The sequence below is a fragment of the Panthera pardus genome, unplaced genomic scaffold (genome assembly GCF_024362965.1).
Source record: "Panthera pardus isolate Hobbes unplaced genomic scaffold, ASM2436296v1 HiC_scaffold_2, whole genome shotgun sequence".
In the NCBI taxonomy this organism is placed as follows: Eukaryota; Metazoa; Chordata; class Mammalia; order Carnivora; family Felidae; genus Panthera; species Panthera pardus.
Genome location: NW_026526765.1, coordinates 45,773,513 through 45,794,048, shown reverse-complemented (window position 1 = coordinate 45,794,048; position 20,536 = coordinate 45,773,513). Strand labels below are relative to the sequence as shown.

Genomic DNA, 20,536 nt, shown 5'->3' with positions numbered 1-20,536 from the left:
TTCCTATAATCTGTAATGGGAATTCCTGTGTTGTAGGAATTATACAAAATCTAGGTGTCTAAATTTCCACTTCTACCTCTGAGCCTCGGTTTGCTCAGGAAGGAAAGTGGGGTGGTAATTCGGCACCACAGGCTAACTGCCATGGTGATTATATTTGGTAGGTATAGAGCACACCTAGCACAGTGCCTGGCACAGAGTAGGTGCCCAAAATACATGCTTCTTGCTAAACTCAATACCTGATACCAGAATGGATTTCTTCCTCAGCCCCCAAAACTTCAACTCCCTATTTCATGATGTATTAAATAAACACTCCTCACGCCAAGTCCAGCCTTCTCTGTCATTGCTTGCCTGGACATGCGGCACAAGCTGCATTGTACTTGCCCTTTTCCCAAACGGACCCTGCCTCTTCCTGCCCTGACACTCTGACTCATTCTGCACCTCCTTCTTTGAATGCCTTTTCTGTCTCTGACTGTGTAATGCCTACCCAGGCAACACAAGAATGTCATCACCTCCTTCCCTTATTTCCCCAGAGCTCTGCCTCCTTTGGGCACTAAAAGGCAATTCACTTCTACCTCTCTCATTCCTCAGGTCATTCAACAGATACTGATTGAGGTTCTATTATGTACCTGGCATTGTGCTGTGGCAACAGGGTCCCTGGTCTTGTGAGTGTATTTTAGATGGGAAGAGGCAGACAGTAAGCAAGTAGACAAGATATGATTAGGTGGTGATGAGTAATGTGAGACTGAATGACATCAGGGCTAGTCTGCATAGGGTGGAGAGGGAAGGATGTTCTGGGGGAGACAACATTTTTAGCCAAGACATGGGTAAGGAGCTAGCCTTGCAAGTGAAAAGGGTTTCAAGTGGAGGAACCAACAGGCACAAGAGCCTTAAGATGGAGCTAAGCATGGCATGTTGGGGATGCCATGCATGTTTGAGAAACAGGACAGAAGCTGGGTGGCCGGAAAATTGTGATCAGGGAGAAAATGAATAGCATCTATTCAGAGTCCCCTTTTTAAAGGCTGGACACAAGGTGGCAAGCAGCATGTGGAAGCCTGGATCCAGGCACTTCAACTTTTTCCATCTACTTTAACCTTGTGTTATACTTAATGGTGTTTCTGAGCTTTATTTTTTCTTCCTATTATTGACACTCCACGAGACAGGACTATCATTTATTTGACTCCTTATTCCCCATGACATCTACCTGTGGACATGGGTACTCATTATGTATGTTGATGAGAAGAAAAAGCGTATATTCTGGGATTAGAAATGAAGCTTATCCAGTTTTTTTGTGGGTGTGGGGTGGGTGTGGTAGGGATCACCTGGACACCTCTCAGCTGATTCTAGCTGCAGAGCCACCTGCAAAAGGAGACTGGGTAGAGCATAAGCTCTTCTGCAGGCAGAGCCCCTACTGCCTCCTGAGCCACAGCTGTTGGCTCTGGCTGCCTGATTGAACCCCCAGCCATGGCTTCTTTGGGCTCCATAGATTTATGCTGTGGGCCAAACACTTCTGAGTTTAGTTTACTTCCCTAAACCTGGTTTCTTCCTTGACAAAATCCTGTAACTGTTCATCTTCTCTGATGGTTCACCTGATTCAGGATCCCTGCCCTTTTACTCTCCAGCCTTATTCTGCCATCGTCCATGCTCAACTTGGTATTGCAATGCTGTAATTACATAAGATGGGGTTTCTCAACCTCGGCACTATTGATATTTTGGGCCGGATAATTCTTTGTTGTGGGAAGTTGCACTGTGTGTTGTAGAAATTTAGTGGCGTCCCTGGGTTTTTACCCACTAAATGCCGTCAGCACCTCTGCCCATAGTTGTGACAACAAAAAATATCTCCAGACATTGCCAACTGTCCGGGAGGCACAAAATCTGCTCTGGTTGAGAATCAGTGACATAAGGCTACAACTAAGAGGGATCTTAGAGACCAATTAGATGAATCCCACTTATCCCACTTCACAAATGAGGTCACTGAGGCCCAGAGTAGGAAATGTGTTGCCCAAGGTCACACCACAAATTGGCAGCAATGTAGGCAATCGGCTTCATATTTTTTTCAATCTCCAGTGCGTTTCGTTAGTGTGGTGAAATCTTAGGAGGCAATCAGGTAAAGTGAAAAGGTGGTGGCTTTAGAGAGACAGAGTGGGATTGGAATCTAGGTCAAGTCATTGACTGGCTGCATGACCTTGGGTTCTGAATCTGAGTTTCCATTTCCTCTTATGCAAAGTGGGGGTGATAAATCCCCACCTCGTAGGATTGTTTTGAGGACTAAAGGAGAGATTTGTCCTAGCTTCTTACCCGGTATGCAGTTAGTGCTTAGCCAATGCTGGTTCCCTTCTTCCTTGTAGGGCTATGAAAATGGCAAGTGTGGTATGGAGAAGTAAGGCTTGTCTTAGTAGGACTCAGAGTGCCCATGGAAGATTAGGTCAGTAGGCACTTCTTTCCAGTGGACTATGTTAAAAATGCAAGTGGTGGGATTTGGTGTTTGTAATGGAAACAGCCAAGTAGTTTTCCCATTTGGAAAATAACTGGCTGTGTTGAAAGCTGATTCATTTCACAAAGTTATTTCCCACCCCCACCATGCCCTTTCCTGAGGAGATATCTTTGATAATTGTATCTTATCTCTAATGTCCTGTGTCTCTCTCTTCTCCCAGGAGAATGTTATGTTATTATAGACATGCCTAAGGAGGAAAGGAGTGTTCAGACCCCATGTCCTTGGGAACAGTATCTTTTCTTCCTCTTTTATCAGGTGAATCTAATGGCATTTTCTCTTGGGAACAGGGAGATTTGACTCCATCTGGTAACTTGCATTCTGGTGTTAGTCTGACCACTGACAGAAATAACCCTAATATAGTTCTTGGTAATTTTCAGATAAGTTTTTATGAGCGTTTTCTCTGACTCCCAAGCTGACACAACTGCAGTGGTTCTCAATCCGGGCTGCATATTGTAATCACTTACAAGTTTAAAAGAAAACCAGACAACACCAATACACTGACAAATATGCCTGAGCTCAGATAAACCATATTTGGAGATGTATCTTGGGCACTAGTGATTTTGTGTAAAGTTCAATAGGTGATTCCAGTGTGCAATTAGCATCCAGTATCACTGCTTATTTTGACACAAGATATCCTAGATCTTTGATGAGAAAGATGAGGCTCAGAGAAGTTAATAATATTCTTGTCCAAGATTGTAAAGGAAGAAGGAAGAGAAGCCAGGTATTGTGAATCCTGATCTAGGTCTTTCCACTGTACCAATTTGCTTCTATACTCATGATGTGATCTGGAAACTTCAAGAAATAAAAGCTTTTTGAAAATTACAAAGCACTGAAGTAAGGTTGTCAGTGGCCAGACTAACACCAGAACACAGACTACCTGATGGCAGTCAAGTCTCCATAGTCCCAAGGGGAAAATGCCATTGTATTTGGTAAAAAGGAAGATGGCTTCTTATGCAAGAACTCAGTTTTCTTAGCTGTAAAGTGAGATAGGAATGTATTGCCTAGACATTCTTTCCTTGAAAGAACATTAGCATTTGGTGAGGAAAGAACTTGCCATTTTGTTTCTTAATTAGGATAAGTTGAGTTTTGAGATTTCATTGAAAGATATTCATGCTCATTTCTGTAGGGTATTGCTGACTCTCTCTGAAGTCTATATTAGGGTGTTATTGAACAAATAACCTGAATAGGGCTATAAAAGATGCAAGATAAAGTAAGGAAAATCAGTGGATATGTATGTCAGCTTTCACACCTGTGGCATCTCCTTGACTCCAGGGGCAGTCCATATACTCTGAGGATACTCTGACCATTAGGAACTCCTTTCTGTAGCTGAGACTAAGTCCATTGTCCTGTAACTCCCAGAATGGATCCTGGTCTTAGTCATACAAAAAGCTAGTACAAAAAGCTAGCACCATTTCCCCAGGATGGCCCTGAAGATCCTTCTTCAGGCTGAATCAACTATTTTGCAGGGGACCTGCTTTTCAGTCCCCTTTCCAATGTGCTTGCTGCTCCCTAGCCTGGATCTATTTTAAAGGGACGATAAGAAACTCTTTCTCCTCTTCTCCATTTTTGCAGTCCGGTCTGGAGTAGTGATTTCTACTAACTCAGAGAGACAGGTTGGCTTTCCCAAAGGTGTAGCAGGTATAGCTGTAAAGCATTCTTTTTTAAAAAAAAAAAAGTTATTTTGGCTTTATAAGAAGGTAGAGAACTGCTTGCCTGCTATTTTCCTGACCATCATGCATCATGACCTGGTTACCAGTGAGATAGGTAATGTAAAGGCTTTGGATTCAGGCAGACCCAGTTCAAATCCTAGTTCTGTCACTTATAGGAACGTGAGCAAGTTATGTAATCTTTTAAAGTCTGACTTCCTCTTTCAGAAGGCCCTACCTGAGAGGGCCATTATAGTAATATAGAAAGTATGAAGTGTGCTTAACATAGCATAGGCTCAGTACATGGTGACATATGCTCTTATAGCCATTATGATCATTATCCCAGCTATTTGAAAGAAAGGTGACAGAGATTAATTTTCTCCACCTGTCAGTGTTTCTCCACAGAAACACTGTTAAAGTGTTTCTTCATTCAGAGACACCCTACATGCTGGAGGTGACTGTAGGTGTTGAAATAATGATTGGAGCTTCAATCAAAAGAACACGAGTCCACTGGTTTCTTTGCCTTCCTTCAACCCTTTACCATAGAGAGGTGGTTACTCTCTGAAATGGCACAATTAGAACTTTGTTAATTTATTTGAGATCTCTGACCCCTGTTAATATGCCAAATTCCTTGGGAAAGAAAACATTTGAAGTTGTTCTTAATCATCAGTATCTAAATGTCAATAAATGTCAGATCCTTTAGAGAAAGCCCATCTTGCTGGAGTGAAAGAAAAACTTGCAGGAAAGAATGAGAGGATCATGTGGTGTGGGACCAGGATGATCTATGTTTAAGCATGGTCTAAACTGGTTTTGGTTGTGACTCCGCACATCACAGATACACCTAGACTCCAGTCTGGGGGTGTCTGGAAGATATACCCTGTGAGCCATCCAGTTCTCTGGAGGTACTGTGACCACTGTATGTCAAGCCCTGCTCCCTATGCAGTTGGAACTGTGGCCCTTGAAAACCAATATTACTCGGGTTTTTTGCTTTGTTTTGTTTTGTTTTTGTTTTTTGTTTTGGTTATCCTGTTTGAATGAATAACTCACGGTGAACTAGTTTAGCTCAAATGACTCATTTGAGAGCTGTTTGTGAATCAGGAATGGTGGTTACCATTAAAAATGTTCAGCAATAAGGAAACAACATAACCTTTAGAGCTTTGGCTTCAGAAATGGCACAAAAATGGAATGGACAAATATGAAAAGTAGATAATGGATCCACAGTGATTTAATTCTTGGTGATACTTTCATTTTATGCAAATACCAAAAGAAAAGAAAAAAACAAACCCTGGCTACTTGAAAGAAAAACAGGAACCAAAAAAATATTTAGTGTTTGATCAAGCAAAAATCCTTTCACACATCTGTCAAGAGAATTAAAACAAATATAGATGTTAAATAAAAGGCCCAGGTACCAAAGAGCAAAATTTAATGAAAGCCAGAACTGTTAAGTATGGATTCCTGTTGAGAAAAATGTCAATCTCTTTCAGAGTTTTCCCAGTACTCTATTTTTAAGAAAAGTGTAGTAAAAATACATAATACAAGTTAACTTTTTTCTTGCTTTTGTTTTCCCCCGTCACCCCTCTATTGATAAAAAGCATCTTCTGTGGAGTCTTGGACCCCCACACAGCATATACTCTCATTGTTAGCTTAGATGGTCTCTCCCTATCAGATCATGTTAGTGGTGAGCTCAGTGGCTGGAGAGGCATCTTACCAAAGGAAAAGGTCTTTGAAGCATGTTGATAGAGAGATATTTCTAACTCCTCTGAAATGCACTCCCTAATGACAGGTCATATCATATTCTGCAGTGGTAGGCTAAGGGCTGACAAAAATCTGGTGGGAGGACAGGGGATGGGGAGGACATCAGCTGGCAGTAGTGAGAAGTAAAAAAAATCCATCTTGAGGGTCCTGCTTCACGTACCATGCCCACATTGACATGTGAAAAGACTGAACAACACTTGAGTTGAAAGGGCATAGAGTTTGATTTGGGGATGGTTCTTTGCTACGGCTGATACTAGGAGAATGGGGGAGACATAGAGATGGTGGGTGTCCACTGAGAGAATCCACAGATGAAGCCAATCATGCTGCACCTACTTGTTGGTAGGCTCCCAAACCTTTAGTCTGTCAGTTGCTAATGATAACCCCTAGCAGAGAAGACTGGAGAGAAGTAGGGATAAGCCAGAACATGGTTATCAATAAAAGCTAAAGACACATGGCACGCACTGAATCATGCACCTAGGAGAGTGCCTGCTGGACAGCTGGAAGCCAATTGCACCAAGAATGAGAGTTGGGATCTCCAAGAAAGCTATGTACCAGGAACCCCCTTTCCAACTAAAGTTGCAGTCAGCCTGAGCCTCTCTCTATGTACCCTGTCACTTCTCTAAACTTGCTTTAGTTCAGCTTTATAGTCACAATCATGGGCATATTGAGTCTGGTCATTGGAATAATACATCCTCATTCTGTCTCAGCCAGGGGGAAGGTCAGCCTTCTTGGGTTAGAAGTTGGGGTCAGTGATCTTAAGGTCCCCAATGTCATTATCAACTTAATTCATCTCCTTGTTTTCCTTAAAGTAATTCAGCCTTGGGTATTTTACTTTCTAAAGTGGCCACATGCTAAAACAACATTTTTATATGGACATAAAAATCCAAGTTCTCCAGGTCAGCAAAACTCTAAGCTGACTTGGTCTCTTAATCCTAGGACAGCGCACACCATGGAAGGTTCTGTTGCTTGTGGGCTTCAATGATGCTTCCTCTTCCAAAATTCTTCCATCCTTTTTTTTTTTTTTTTTTTTTTTTGCATTCAGTTTGCATAGCATTTTCCCCCATATCAGAGGCTCCAAAGAGAGTCTACTCCACAGTGGGGTTCCTGCTCAGATGTCAAGCAAATGAAAAGTGACAATCATGGGCAATATCTCCCGGGCTGTCAGTTATTCCCAAGGCTGTACTTGGTTCAGGAGGCCAATTCAGCCACCAGAGTGCCTTTGGGCTTGAGCATAGCAGAAAGACATACTGCTCAGTGCTGAGGTTGACTCTGTGAAGAAACCACCTAAGGTCTATGGGATGGCTGTTACGCATTAAAGGAAGCTCTCTCTGAGACTCCAGCAATAACTTTGTGAGTCCTCCTCTGACTGCACACCTGCCTTTGTCCTCTCCACCACCCTTGGTCTGAATTGCTTTTTGCACATGTTCTCAGCTACATCAGTGTCTAGGAGGTGCCCTTCCTGGGGAAGGCAGTCCACTTCTCCAACAACATCCATCCTCATCCATGTCTTGGGGTCGAGAAATGGAGGGTAACTTAGAGAGCTCCCATAGCGAATTAGTTTGAAGGTTGCCTCTTTCCTTTTGCTTGCTTGTAAAGTGGAGCGAATCTTTAATCTCCAATCTGAAAACTGAAGAGACATGGGTAGGGAGTTGGGAATAAGAAGCCAGGAGGAGGAAGGGGCCTAACAGAACCTTCAAACCATGGATATTAGTAAGAAAGAAAATCTTGCACACACTAAGACACATTAACAAATGAATTAAAAGAAAACAGTACAGTTTCCTCATTAATGTTCCTAGGACTCCATTTTCAGAGACACAGGCTCTGTTCAACAGGGTTATTCTCCCCTTATTGCGGTGCAGTGTTATTTATCATCCTCACTTAGCAAACGGAAAAGGGTGAAAGAACATCAAAAAAGGAAAAGGGACGGCAAAATGATTTTTCAATTCTTCAGGAAAATCTGGTGAATCATCTGATCCTTGTGGTCATGGTGGTTGGTGGCGGTTGCGTTTCAATTTTACTGTTTTTGGCACTGAAGGGCTTGGTATGGAATTGGGGGAGCTTGAGCTTGCTCCCCAAGGGGTCTCCATCTGCTCCAGTTACAATCCTGTGGCTCCCAAGGGCATCCCTGAACTGTGGCTCATGCAGGGAATCGACTGCATGGACTTGGGGAAGTCATGGCTGACCACCCGGCCGTTTTCTCCACTGCCGCCACCGCTGGTTCCTGCCCCACTGTTTCGCGGGAGTGTCGATGTCCGTATGGCTTCATTGATGGATTGCTGTGGGATCAAACAGAAACCCTTTTCAGGAGGACCGGGGGTTCTTCCCCAGGCCCTTGGCAGTGACTGGTAAGGAGAATGAGTCAAAGCTGGACTTAAAATCTCACTCCACTTTTCCTCCCCACCCAACCCCTTTCCTTATCTGGAATGCTAACCTTGGCTTCCCATGAACTCACAAAACAGCTGTGTGGCTCTGGACAAGTCTGATCTCATCTCTGGACCTCCTGTTCTCTCTGTGTAATGAGGTGTGTTAGACTGGGTGGTCACTAAGATCCTTTCTAAAAGTTCTTATATTCTGTGATTTCTGAAGATGGAAGTATTCCATGGTAGTATTAATGATAATAAATGTAGCAACATGATCAAGTGGAAAAGCTCTAGAAAGGGGTTTGGAAAACTTGGGATTTTAGTTCTGGTTCTGACATCAACTAGTTGTATGACCTTGTGCATATCTCCTTACCTCTCTAGACCTTTAAAATCTCTATGTTTGTAAAATGTGATGATCTATGCACCTGCAGACTTTTGTTAGCAAGAATGGTGCTACTGCGTGAAAAATGATTTGAAATGTTAAAAAAAAAAAAAGAAGTATGTTACTGCTGAGTTAAAATTTAAAACCACCTCTGATTTGATTTAGGAAAAATTCTTTCCTGCCTCTAGTAATATGTGTTATGGGAATATAGGACTTGTTTGAATAATAGTAAAAATGTAATTGGAAAGAAGCATGTGCTAAAGAAAATGAGAATGCATTCCAAAGATCATTATCTGAAGGTCAGCTGCTTCCCAACAGCACATATAACCTGACTTCTAGACTGACACATCAGTTCATTGCTATTAAGCTTGTGATTTCCAAAATATTAGACTTCTAGATATGAAAAGGACTCCAGTGATCCCTTAAGGGTCAGATGAGTGAGGTAGAATGTTCAAGACCACAACCTGGAATTAGAACCATATCTTATTAGATAAGAAGAAGGGTTCTGTTCTGAGTTCCTTTGGAGAAAGAAGCTTCATGACATGAAATCCAAACCTGTCTCTCTTCTTGTCACTTTTAATTTCCTATTAAGAGATACTCATAGAATTTTTGAGGTGGGGGTTGATTTCTTGGGAATCATATATAGGAGAATTGTCTATGAGTTGAGAGGTGTCTGAGACCAATTGTACCAATCCTTCAATTCTGTTCTCACCTCCTTCTTGAAGCCATCCGAGACTGTACCATCAAGTGTTTGCCCCCTTCAGCCTAGTACTCCTACATTACACATGCTTTTGTAATGGTTCTGCTTCAGGTATGTGTGTTTTCTCTTCTTTAAGAGAGCTGTCTGGAGGAGGGCAGGGTTCATTTTTCCCCCAGTCTATAGCTGTCTCCCATAGTGTCCAGCATGTAGTTAGATGCTGAATAGATATCCTTAAATTTGTCTAAAAAAAAAAACAAAACAAAATCCAACCACCTAGAACCCTTCTCAACAAGTTTATGAATTTTCTTCTCTGCATATTTCCATGATCCTAGTGATCAGAGAAGTCAGTCACTCTCTGGTGGCCAGATAGACATAAACAGCAGTTTGACCTAATTTTTATTCTTTGTACTATACTATGCTGGAAGTATTATTACTAGCAATTCTGACAGTGTTTTTTTTTAAGAGTTCTTTCTTTTTAAAATCCCTGATTCAGACATATTTGCCCCAAAGGATGCTCTACCCACACTGGTTCTGCCTCCTCCTCAAGCCTCCGGACTTGATTTATTTATATTCTGCCTTGATTGTCCTCCACTCAAGAGGAAATGTGCCCTGGATTGCATTATTCTAAGTGAAGGCCAAATAAAAACTACTGTGATGCTCTATGGGGGAAATGTGAAAAGAAAACCCAAGGAATTAATGGTTACTTATTCTCATTTATGCTTATTTGTGTGTATGGGAATGAGGAAACATTCTATGGATTAACTTGGGATGTTTATCTTTTATGATTTTTCTCTACCACATCCCTTTAATTAAAAATAAAGTTTAAAGTTCACACAGATAATCCTGGGCTTTGTTTCTAAAAAAGTCTCACATATTCCCATAATATTCTATTGAAGTTGGTGATACTTGATGAATTTATCTTAAAGGAGAAGATTGGTGGCATAGTAAATATTGGTGCCTACCAAAGTCTGAGATAACTTAGCTAGGCATGTAGCTAAAACCCTCCATGTTCACACCATTCAGAAATGGTTTTCTTGGAAGTTAAGGGCTTCTCCAAGGTCAATAACTCCATAATCCTATTGACAGTGAGTGCTACCTGCTTACCGGCTTCTTTTCTAAGACACTTATGGGATCTCAGGAGAACAGATGAATGGAGTCAAAACTTTGGAGTGGAAAGCAATACTACAAATGACTAGATCATTAGTTCTCAAATTTGACTGCACAATGGAGTTATCTGGGGAGTTTTTGGGGGAAAAGCACTGATGCCTCAGATATACCCTCAAAGATGTTGACTTTCTAGGTGTGATGCATGGCCTGGACATCTGGGCTTTTAAAAACTCCTCAGGTGATTCTAATATGCAAGCAAGGTTGAAATACACACATCTAGTTTATATCCTTCACTTTATAGAGAAAGTGAGGACTTCGGACCAACTGACTTAAGGTTGTAGTTATCTGTCACCTAGTGTCAAAGTGGATGACCTTCTAATTGTACCCTCTGTAGCTAGGCTATCATAAGCTGATGTCCTTCTTCCCCTTGCCTCTAGGAAATGAAGTTCTCCCTCGTCCATCCTTGACATACCAGCCATTCTTAAAGTTCATCCTTACAGTTGTTTTTGAAGCTGATACCCAGGGAGAAAAGTGTGAGTTAAAAGTCCAACCTCCAGCACCCCCAGGTTAATTCTTGAGAGACTCACTTCTCTAACAGTGTTTACATCCAAACCCCCAGCCACTTGCTTTTCTAAGAAAAGTCTTCCCAGACTCTGCACATCCTAGAACATCCTAATAAAAGCTCAAACCTCAGTGATGACCTCCTACTAGCATGTGTGCTAAGAGCCAGAGTGACTGCCTGCTGTGGAGGACACACCCCTGTGTTACCAAGTCTCTCAGCTGCTTGATAATTCTAGGCAAACATGTAAAGCTTCAGCTGCTGTGTCTTAAATACAGTTCATGTCAGTATTGCCACATACAATTGTTTTCCACAGGGAGAAATATGGGCAATAATACAGACCCTGGTTGTCTTTAATGTCAGTGAAGGACTCAGTTTTGGTCTGTTTCTCCAGGCAGAGGAAAGGGGATCTGAGACTTCAATCTGGAGCATGTCTTAGGTTATGTATCTTTGCAACTATATGACCACTTAAATCTTACTCAAATGGTGTGGTTGTCAGAAGTCCCTTTCTGAGTCCCCACCTCTCATGTGTTCTCTTCTTCCTGAAGTCTTCTTATGCTCTGGTGAGCGTGGACTTCTTCCTATTTCTGGGCATAAGTTCTAATCTTTGGGTGTCTCACACATGTACATCCTTTGCAGGCAATGCCTTTCCCCTGGTTAATTCCTTCCATACTTCAAGTCTGCTAGATACCAGTTTCTCAGGGGAACCTCTCTGATCTGTCCCAGCCCTCATTCCCTCAACAGGACTTGACAGTCCAACATTTTTCTTCAAACACTCACTGAACATGTATCTATTTACTTTCTGTCTTCCCATCATACTTGTAGCTTCTTGAGAACAGAAGCTATGTCTATTTTGTTCCTGAGTATGTCCCCAGTGCCGAGCAATGCCTCATACAGTGGTGCTCAGTATGTCTTTGTGGAAGGAATGCCTCCAGGATGATTTCCCACTGTCCTGTGACACCTATCGTGTGTCTTGTTCCTATGACATATCAAAAAGGAAAGGGGTTCGACAACACACAAGCAATAGATTACTAATCATGGATGGCCTCAACAACTACCTCAGGAAAACCTAAGGATAGGGCTGCATCTTATTTGTCTATGTACTGTGGCTGCCACTTGAGGACACACATGGTAGGTACTCAGAATGATCTTTTCCTCCATTGGAAGTCTAATTCCTGTTTTTCTAGCTCCTAGCTTGTGTGACCTTACTAGGACAAACTACTTAAGCTTCTTTGAATCCCTATTTCTTCATCTGAAGAATTGTAAGCACAACACATTACAGGGTTAATGAAATGTATATAAAGTACTTTGAACATGGAAGTTACTAAAAAGATGTCATCTTCCCTTCTTTTCTTGTTCTTCCCTTTTCTACCCCCTTCCTTTTCTTCTTATCTCTTCTTTGCACAGTGGGGAAAGGCTCTTTGACCATGGTTGAGAAATTGGGGGTTGGCCCTCAACTATGTTTAGGGGCTCAAGATCTTAAAAGTTGGCCAAACACAGTGATCAAGGAAAGGAACAGGAAGGAAGTTTCTCACCAACGGCCTGTGACACTGTTAACATGTCTGTAAAGAGCTAACTGCCTCTGGGGAAGGCTAATTACAGAATAATAAAGAAAACTATCAAGTTGTGAACTCATCTGAGAGGCAGGTTGATAGTGTTCTACTTTTCTCCTTTGGATAAGAGAGAAGTTGGTGGGGCTTCAGAACTGAAGGGCTGGGTTGATTAAGAAAGACAGTAAAAGTATCTTCTCTGCAGTTGGAAGATTAAAACATCTATTAGGAACCTTGATGAGTTGGGCAGAAGTTGTGCCGAACAATGGAATTAATTATAAAATATTGTGGTGAAAGATCCTGATGAATGAGTCTAAGAGATCCTGATGTTGGCTTCTGAGAAATTTGACATCTTTGTAAAGGAAAGGGTGCGAATGTCCCCCAACAAGTTATGGCATGACTCAGTGGCCTCTTCTAAGGATTCTTGTCTTAACCTGAATGTTGTGATTTCAGTGGTGAAAGCCAACTGTCTAGTTTTAAGAGGATCCCAGTCTTTAACCACCCTGGTACCGTTACCTGGCACTGACCATGATTATTGGGACATGGTAATCCCATGGGAAGGGTCAGAGGTCCAAGCAGTTCCTGCTTGATGGATGCCTGCTCTCATGTGATTTTATGAACACAAACAGATGGGGCCAGAACCACTTTGGATGATGATGTTTGTGCTTCCAGCCTGGGTGGTTTTGATGGTCGTATTTGTTTACCCAAATAGCAGCTCTCCCCCATGCATCACTTCATCCTTCAAGAGTTTTTCTCTTCTGGGGACAATTCTACGTAATTTTACTGATAATTATCCTATGTGTGTGGAATGTCCAAAGAGAAATTAGACATACTTCTTAACTTAAAGAACTCACAATCTATATAGCTCAAAAAACCTAGGACACGTAAGTAGGGGCAGTAAAAGGAAAGTCTTAAAAAGACTGTAGCTGATCACTAATGGGAAAAATAATTATTATAAATAGTAGTTATCAGTGTGAGTATTGTTATTTATTGAGAGCTTATTATGACCCAGGAATTTTGACAATCCCTTTATGTCCATTTATCACACAATGCTCACAATAATTTTATGAGATATGTCCTACCACTAGCCCCATTCTATAGAAAATGAGGATCAGAGAGCTACTGGAGCTTGTCCCAGATGACACAGTTGGCAAATAGAGCAGGCAGAATTTATGCTCAGACAGTCTCTAGAGCCTGTGCTTTAGGCCACCACACTGCACCATGCTCTCGGGGACCAGTGAGAAGGAGATCCTGCGATATGTAGCAGGCCAATCTTGAACCCTTGGTTTGGTCATAGCTCACGTGGAAGGTTTTGGGGTGTTATAAAGGTTGTAGTTCACCTAGCTTTTTTTCTGTTCTCCTCTGCCTCCAGAGTGGGCTTTCCTCACTTTGGAGAATTTTTGGGCTTATGTTCGGGTGGAATAGGCAAATAAATCTTTGTTTAGGTTCTAGGGGACCTTATTGTGCTTGTCAAGCTCTTTGGAGGTCTACCCTGGGTTTAAGGTCTGAGGCCCATGCTTTTGCTCTGCTTTGTCCTTTCTGAGAAGACCTGGTGTGGGTGAGCTGGTTAAGGGTAGGAATGAGGTGTTCCTAGGTCCGCTGGCTAAATACCATCATACTACCATCCCTTAATTGTTCCTTGTTATTGTATCTTGGTTACATTGCCTTTTAAATTGGCCCTATGGGCAGAAGATGGGGAGAGAGATTAGCCTGCATTAAGGCACATGGGTGGGAAGCACAAGGTGGGTGGCTAGAGTATGGAGTATGTAAGAGCAGATTGCTTGGGAGGGGAAAGTAGGCTGGAACCATGATGTGGAAATGCTGAATGCCAGGACAGAAGGTCTGAATGCCAGGACAGAAGGCCCTCCTCCTCCAACTCCCACTCTCTGTGTACAGAACTGAATACAGAGTTTCCAAACAGGGGAAGCAAATGTCCAGCAATGTCTTCTCCAAGAGCGACCCTGGAGATATGTGTAGGGCTGTTGCCCCAAGGCTGGGAGTGGCTAGGCAAGAGGCTATGGTCGTGATTCAACAGTGGGTATATACTGAGGTTATATAGGCTTCTCAGGGCACGTTCTAGGAGAGCAAATCCTACCAATGAATCTTCTTAGTCTGGTCAAACCAACGTAACAGCCTAGGGTACATTGCTCAGTGACTGCATTTCCCTCCACTTTTGTTGGTCTGAATCCCACTTGTCCTTCCTCTTAATTTTTGCCTCTTCCTGGAAGCCTTCTCTAATTTATGCCTCCTCTGTATTCCTATAGGCATTCCTATCTATAAGTTGCTTCACTGAGTAATTTTGCTGTGCAATTTTTTGTTGTTGAAGGTCACAGATTGTATCTCCAACCTCTGTCTCATTATGATATCTTGCTCATGGTGTTGCCTACATAATTAACACTTGCATAAATATTTTCTTATTGAAGCTAAATCATGAAATGTGAGGGGTCTTGAAGGTTATTTAATCCAAACTCCCTTTGAGTATTTGAACCTATATCCTCCCCCAGAGTTACTCGGCCTCTACTTGTATACCTCCAGTGATGGGAGGCTTGCTACTTATTGGGATAGTCCATTTCCTTTCCCAGTAGCTCTGAAAGAACATTAGATCTCACTGTGTTAACCTCTGTTCTCCATAGCTTTTAGTTATTAGTTCGTATTGTACACTTTGGGACCCCACAGAACTCGTCTATTTTTTTTCCTACCTGCAAAGTCTTCACGTTTTTATAGACAGCTCTCATATCCTCCACAATTCTCTTTTCCGGCTATTTGCCTTCAGCAAATAGGGTCATCTAGCTAACCTGCTGCTCTTCTGTGCATGATTCTCTTTGCCAAAGTCCATCTCACAGTAGAGTAACTAAGAAAAGACCTAACTCACCAAGCATGGCAAGATTATCTATCTTACAGAGGGTAGACACCCTCTCCTGTATTTTGAGAGCTACACTTCTGTTAATGAAAACTCAGAGAGAATCTACTTTTGCAGCAACCACTCTTGCCTCACATTGTGTTGACTGTCCACTTAAACTCCTAACTTTTAATCTCACCACCCCATCTCTGGCTGGTACAGTTGTTTCCCAGGCCTTATGTTGACTCTGACACATCCCATCTCCCTTCCTTTCTCATAGCTGTCTCCTTTCCCATCACCTTTCCCATCGGAGCTTTCTGGGCCCCTGCCCAGAGCTAACTTCAACTTGTTTCACTCTCCACCCTTTCTAGCACAGACACTCCCAGGAAACCCAGCTGTATCACAAAACAGGGTAGGAAAAAGGCCTGGGAAGACGATGCCACCTTCATCCGCTTGGATTCGCTACGGGATTTGTAGCAGAACTCGATTAAGGCAACCAGCATGGCTAGTCCAAGTCCTCCAATCAGGATGTAGAACACGCCTGCCACATTGCTGAGGCTCAGAGCACTTGTCTTGTCCTAGGAAGGGGAGGAGGGAAGGGGGCAGGGGGAAGAGTAAAGTGAGCCAAAAGGCTAGAGACCATCCAAGCAACAGCATTTTTACACACATACACTCAACCCCATCACCCTTTTTAACATTCAAAATAGTCGGAGAGGCTTTTTATTCATTGATAGAGTGCTAAATATTCCTAGGAAAAAGGTGTGTGTGTGTGTGTGTGTGTGTGTGTGTGTGTGTGTGTGTGTGACAATATCCCAAAGCATCCCTGATTATATTTAATTTATAATTACGTTTCCCTCCCTCCACAATGCCTGTTCTGGAGCAAGAGGCACCACAAGAAATTCAGGCAGCTTCTACCAAAATCTGCATCCTTGAGCTTACCCTATTCTTTCAGAGAATGTGTGCCTCCCTTTCTAGTTCAGTTCCTGTCCCCCACCTCTCTGTTGTGCAAAGCATCGGCCTTGCTTATTGTTTATGTCTCTGAGTGTTTTTCTGAGTTGGCATTTAAAGTGAACTTTTCCCTAGATGTACGTTTAATTTCAACTTAATAAGAGAGTTATTGCACACATAATAAAGACCAATCAATGTGTACTTTTAACTTACTGATCTGAGTCTCAATCTAGGGAAAAAAGAAAACAGTGGGGGGGGGGGGGGTCTTAGAATAGTAAAAAGGCACTTGGATAGAAAAATGGCTCTATTAAATCCCAGTAATTATGTTTAATTGGTGTCATTTTTCTGTTGGAGGTGCTTGCTAAAAGACATCGTAGGCAGACTCAGGTAGCTGAATTTAGAAATCTCTGGTGCCTACAGTAAAAGATCTTACACTGGTTCTGGATGAACAAAGTCATGGAACAGACTAATTCCCAGGGCTGGGGGATAAGTACCCATGTCCAGTAGTGGGTAGACAGAGCTCACTTTGTGGGGCCTGAGAAAGGCCATCAGTCTGGTGAGACTGTCCCTGCATTCTGTCACCTCCAGTCAGGTTCAAACTGTCGGACTGAGGAAACTGGGGACCAGTTTCCTTTGGGGACCAAAGGAAACTGGTGGTCAGGGTGAGAGTTATAGCTCAGAGAGAGGCAGAAAGTGCTCAGTCAAAATTTTGACACAGGCAAGTGAACGTCTTTAAATCTTCAAAGAATACTCATTCTTAGATGTCATGGTGGCTCTAACATCTTCGTTTATATTGTTTGCTCATGTACAACAAGTTTCTCATTGAATTAAAATGAAATGCACACTTCAGCTGGCACAGGTACACACCATGGTTGGTTAGTTGGTAACAATGGATAGGATATAGCTTTTAGGTCTCTGTATGTATTCTTTTTCAGGTGGGGATGGAGGCAAGCCAAACAAAAGGTGAACTGTCTTGCCCTAGGGACTCCTTGGACATCTGGACGTGTGGAAAGGAGTTTGCTATGGACTAAGTCAGTGGGCTCTGCCCTAGTTCCACTTGGTGCATTGTACAGGATTCAGCAGGGCTGAGCTTGGGGACTGCAGCTGGCAAATAGGAGCATGCCTTCCCTCCCCAGAAGCAGCACTAGCTAGCAGAGCTGTAGGATTATCTAAAGCACACCCCTTTGGTGGCTTCCTGTATTGCTAAAGCAGATGGCTCTTGAATATGGGTTACACTTGTCAAGGCATAGTCTGGCTTTGGAAGCAGTGGAAATGATTCTTCCAAGGGGTAGAATTTCTCCTGCTCTGGTATAATGGCCTGATAAGGGATATGCCCAAAATGCTTGGTTCAAGAGTTGGCTAGACAAGTAAATCCCCACTTTGTGTGGTTTTTCAGAACACTCAAAATGACTCCCTGTTTGTCATTCAGGAGGTCTGTAATCCTGTTTCTGAGACCAGGATTTATGGTCAGTAGAAGTTCCTATAAAACTCGTCTGTGTGGGGGGAAATTTTTTTTTTTAAAAACCAAACCAACTTTTCTGTATAGACGGGGCTAGGGGTAAGGTGGGGAGGCATGTTAATGTGTCATCAGTTCACACCTTAAAAAAGAGTGGTTGACAGTGATGCTCAGAGGGAGTGGATGAGGAACAGGCCTGGGGGAAGGTGGTGCGCAGGAATCTGGGAGGAAAGAAAGAAGTCCTGTTGGCTTCACATGCTAATCAGCCTTTCAATAGCTGAAGTGCATCTTGCCTCCTTGGTCACCAACACTTTGTGTTTTCTTCCTCATGGTCTTTTCAAGTTCACCTTGGTTGACGATTGTCTTCAAGGATAAGGGAGTAGTGGGCATCCTTTTTTGTTTGTTTGTTTTTTTTTGGTCACTCTCTTCAAGAAACCCTAAGAAGGCATCTACCTCCTTGGCCATAGAGGGTGGGGTGTCTATTTCTGGTATACCTGGGAAGGAAGCAGGATGAGATCTTCATATGAAAGTAGGGATAAAGGGCATATTGTATGTAATTGCAGAAGAAGAAACATCCAGTGGCTGAGCACTTGACTATGTCTGGAGGTGGACAGCATCTTTCACTTCTGAAGGAGGTCTCTGGCCTACAGAGACCGCAATGTGTGTTGGAGGACACATCCCATACAAACAGAGAGGGTAGCCACAAGGTATGGGGAGTTCCACCTCTTGCAGGACAGACAGTGCCACTCATCCCCTTCTTATGCCAACACAGGGGGTGAGGGAAAGACTTCTGGAATCAAGGGGGCACCCGGGACCTTTCCCTACCTGTATTAGGAAGCAAACTTAGATGTAGCACGACTGTCTAATCTGGCATAATTTGATAGGGTGTGGAATGAAAGGCTGGTGTTGCTATTTTCTTAGCTCGCATAGTTGGGGAGTTTACATTTAGGCAAGGTTTTATGATCTCCCTTATGTGTACCATTTGCTTTTTGATCACACCAACTTTAGTTCTTTCAAAGGAGGCCCGAGGCCGCGGTCTTCTGTTTAGTTGCCTTTAATGACTCTCTTTGACTCACTCTGGGAATATGATGGGATATCCAGGAGCAGGGTTAAAAATCCACTTTTAATCAGACCAGAGCTCTGATTCCTCCATACAAGAGGATGTGTTTCTTCATGGACTTATGTACGAACAGCTGTGTTCATGTTTCCTGGGAAAGCTACAAGCTTCCCAGATATGACCAGGGAGAGAGAAAAGCTAGAACCTAAGTCTTTTGAGCACCCTTCTGGGGGACTCCATTCTCCTCCCATCCCATAGCAGCTGTACTCCCAAAAGCCAGGCAGCTTGTTGGTGGGAGTGAAAAAGTCACAACTTGTCTTCTGCCAGGAGGGAGGGAAGAGAGTGACAGCACTGAGAAGAATGACAGGTGAAAAGAAAACCCCCAAAAAATCCATCTTTCAGAATTGTTGGGCTTGTTGTCATGGTGATGAGCACCCCCACCCTTCATCCATCCCCCTTAACCTGTTGTCTTGAATTGTCGCCTCCCTCATGTGGAAAGGAGAGGTTTTAATTTTCACATTTTTTTCTTGCTCTTCCCACATAATGGGGGACTGTCCCAGACTCCCTCTGTGTTTCTGAGCCAACATCCCGTCCAAGAATATGGGGCTGGCTTAAGTCTTCATGAAGAGGTTTGAGCCAGGCCTGAGCAGGAGGGACTTGAAGCTTTTTTTTAATGGCTTAAGTAGAAAGTTCCAAGGAGAAGCCAAAGCCTTTGGCCATAGGACCATTCCCTCCCATAGAGACTGGTGGTGCCCATCATCCAAGGCCTGCTAAGTCTGGACCAAGCCTTCAGGTTTCTCCAACTGCTTCTTATCTTCCTGTTAAGAGTGTGAACGCCTACAAAGCAAAGCCTCCAGCTCCTGCTCTTCTTTCCATTCCATAGGAATTCCACACATTTTCTGATGTCTGTACATTTGGACTTTTAGGGGCTGCCTTCAATTGTTTCACATGCTGAATGTGTGACCTGACTTGCCTTTCAGGGTCGAGAGAGAAGTCCAACCCATTTCCTACCTACTAGCCTTCCTGCTGTAATAGGCTTTCACTTGTGCTTTTCCAGAACTTAGATTTTTAGCCCATGAGCCATTTTCCCGAGTGGTTGATTATTTCCTAGGAATAGAGACTCAGTAGTTGGCTAGGCTCACTTACTAGCTAGGACCAAAGTGAGGAAGCTACGGGGAGGTGGATTTGATTCAACTAAGGAAGATCTTTTGATTCAGTAGAGCTGTCCAAATGTGGAATGTTTTGCCATGGATGGTGGTGAGTACGCCAAACATAGATGCAGTCAGGAAAAAACTGATGGGGTCATCTAAGGGATTCGAGCACTAGATAGTTAGGTGAAGTGACCTTTGACACCCCAACCCCAAGAGATTTGGGGCATCTGAGGAGTTCCTAGAGGGCCTGAGATCATTGAGCCTCTTATAAATTCTCCCTAGAGACTAACTTCTTTAGGGGATGCAAAAAAGGAACTCACGTTAATTGGCAACTTCTGCTGTTTCCATTTCCAATCTAGGCCAGTTCCCCAGGCTGCATATTTTCCCCAAGAGCAACACAGGATGAGAATTGGCCCATTGTACTAATAATTGGCAAGGCAAATGCTGTAAAAGTAAGGGTTGTGGGGGCGGCTCTTGTCAGCAGTGTGTGCTCAGGGACTGGCTGCTGTACAATGCACCACAGAACATCCTGACT

At 43.0% G+C, this 20,536-nt stretch overlaps 1 protein-coding gene across 3 annotated transcripts in view; it reads right to left on the bottom strand.

The window, feature by feature from the left end:
• Window positions 1-5,543: 5,543 nt before the first annotated feature.
• The window catches only part of GRIA1 (glutamate ionotropic receptor AMPA type subunit 1), a 305,276-nt gene continuing 290,283 nt past the window's right edge, over window positions 5,544-20,536 (bottom strand). For all 3 annotated transcript variants that reach the window (XM_053907050.1, XM_019464484.2, XM_053907051.1), the window contains 2 exons: window positions 15,833-15,967; window positions 5,544-8,189 (listed from right to left, as the gene is read on the bottom strand). In XM_053907050.1, the coding sequence (XP_053763025.1) occupies window positions 7,989-8,189; window positions 15,833-15,967 (336 nt within the window). In that variant the 3' untranslated portion in view covers window positions 5,544-7,988. The remainder of the gene's footprint in view (window positions 8,190-15,832; window positions 15,968-20,536) is intronic.